Here is a 2462-nt window from a genome sequence, read left to right on the forward strand (position 1 = left end):
TTTATTTTTTTTTTTTTTTTTTTTTGTACTGGGGATCAAACTCACAACCTTGTAATTGAGAACCAGGCAACCAAGCCACTAAGCTAAATCCCCCGCCCTCTCAGGCGGCTTTTTGAAGAAACAATCTACAACTTTATATGGAAATGTTAAAAAAAAAAAAAAGGCAAAAACAACTTAGAAAAAAGAACAAGGTTGGAGGACTTACTATAAATTTGCATAACTGAGGCATTATGGTTAGGGTATAAGAATAGATACCTATATCAATGAAATAAAACAGAGAATACAGTAATGGCCTCATACTTACATGGTTAAATGATACAGATGGTCCCGACTTACAATGGCTCAAATTAGGACTTTTTGATTTCCCAATAATCCAAAAGTTATATACATTAATTGTAAAGATATTTTAAATTTTGAATTTTGATCTTTTCATAGGTTTGTAACATTAGATACTCTCTAAAACACCAAACAGTGGTAACAAGCCAGTTCTCAAGGGCCACACACTCACGAGGATACGTGACCTTCTGCTAAATCCTGTACTACGTGCTACGTTGCCAGTGTTTCTTGGATATATAAATTCAATAAATTACATGAGATACTCAATATTTTATTATAAAATAGGCTTTGTGTTAGATAATTTTGTCAAACCAAAGGTCAATTGAGTGTTCTGAGCATGTTTAAGTAAGCTAAAGAATATTTTGTAAATTAAGTGTATTAAGTACAGAGTTTTTTGATTTTTGGTTTTGGGGGCCTGGTTTTGGAGGGTTGTTTTTTGTTTTGGTTTCCTAAAACAAGGCCTAACTATGTAGTTTAGACTGGCCCTGAACTCACTACATAGTGCTATTTGACTTAAGCTATTTTTACCTTAGGATGGTTTATTGTGACTGACATAACCTAATAAAAGTTGAGAAGCATCTGTATGTACAAAATAATGATAACAATTCAAGGCTTGCAATTCAAGGAAATAGAGATAATTCAATGACTCATTAGAAAAAGATAAAATTTCCCTGAGTATATACAGTCTGAAAACAGATACTGATGTAATAAAATTATTTAATTTTAAACTGAAGGACAAAAACTTGGTCATTATCTCTTATCAAAATCATCTGTATAAAAAAAAGATGTCCAAAACCTAAATAACTAGAATGTATCCTACAAAGAAGTTGAGAAAAAAATGAAAAATCTCAAATAGACAGAAAAAGAATTAAACTTGAACAGAGAAAGCACACGTCCAAAGCATTAAAAAGTGGTCACTAGTATGCAAGCTCAATGAAGTCACTCTACAGCTTGCCTAAGTCCTGATTATTACACTAGTAAGAGTGCTGAATCAATGGGATGCTATGCCAAAATAAGAAATCAGCACAAAAGATTCTGTGAAAGCCAATAAAATTTCTACCTTTGGCCATTTGGGATTGAGAAGCCGGGCTTTGATTGCGTCATCCAGTGCCTTGTCGTACTGCTGGATTTTCATGTAGGCTGCAGATCTATTACTGTATAAGATGCAGTTCTGAGGGTCGACAGCCAGGGCTTCGTTATACAGAACAATAGCTGTGTGGAAGTCTCCATCGTGACAGGCCTGGTTACTCTGACGAACCTTCTCAACAAATTCAGCTTTGCTCAGTACTGGTTCATCAGAACTTCGGCCAATAGTCTTGGCACCGAAGAGAGGGATCTACAAGTAAACACTCTGTCAAACAAAGTTCATATCATTCAGGCAGTTTCCTTGCCTGAACTTCAATAAAACATGAACATTCAGTTTTACACTATAGTTGACTTCTGTGCTCTCAACAACAAATCTTCCTGGAAGCAGACAACATAGTGTCTTAGTAATGTATATACGAGTGTGTGTGTGCGTGTGTGTGTGTGTGTGTGTGTGTGTTACATCCATATTGACATATGTACTAACAGAATGAATGAACCAAAAACAAATACTCAGGTTGTTCCTTGGCAATTTAGAAATATTAGGGAAAAACCAAACTACAAACCAACTTTTTCAGTTTCAGCATAATCTTAACCATATTAACTAAGATGGTTTTACTTCAAAAAAAATGACAAAAGGATAGTTTTCTATGGATATAAGATTATGAAGTATTTTTATTTTTTTGCATATATATTACTGAGATTGTACCCAAGGCCTTTACACAAGCTGCATCCCTAAGTCCTATTTTTTATTTTTCATTTTGAAAGAGGTTGCCTCACTAAGGCTGGGCTCAAACTTGTGATCCTCCTGCATCAGCCTCCAAGACTGCTAGCACTTCAGGCATGCACTACTATGTCCAGCTTTATGTTTACTTTCTTAAACTTCTCTGTCTTACTTAACTATTAGGTAGGAAGTATATGCAAGTTTTAAAGTTAAATAAAATGAATAAACTTTTTATAAATGCTTCAAAATGTACCATTGAATCTTTTTTGGATAGACAAATTTGCTAACCATGACTTGGCTACTATTTTGAAACTGCAAA

The 2462-nt window shown here is 34.3% G+C and overlaps 1 protein-coding gene across 1 annotated transcript in view; it reads right to left on the minus strand.

The window, feature by feature from the left end:
- The window catches only part of Ttc28 (tetratricopeptide repeat domain 28), a 558472-nt gene extending 556584 nt beyond the window's left edge, over positions 1-1888 (minus strand). Inside the window, exons 1-2 of the mRNA XM_010604145.1 lie at positions 1883-1888; positions 1397-1672 (exon numbers count right to left, since the gene is read on the minus strand). Of these exons, the coding sequence (XP_010602447.1) occupies positions 1397-1672; positions 1883-1888 (282 nt within the window). The remainder of the gene's footprint in view (positions 1-1396; positions 1673-1882) is intronic.
- Between the last annotated feature and the right edge of the window lie 574 nt (positions 1889-2462).

The sequence above is a fragment of the Fukomys damarensis genome, unplaced genomic scaffold (genome assembly GCF_012274545.1).
Source record: "Fukomys damarensis isolate Sample0158 unplaced genomic scaffold, DMR_v1.0_HiC HiC_scaffold_12, whole genome shotgun sequence".
In the NCBI taxonomy this organism is placed as follows: Eukaryota; Metazoa; Chordata; class Mammalia; order Rodentia; family Bathyergidae; genus Fukomys; species Fukomys damarensis.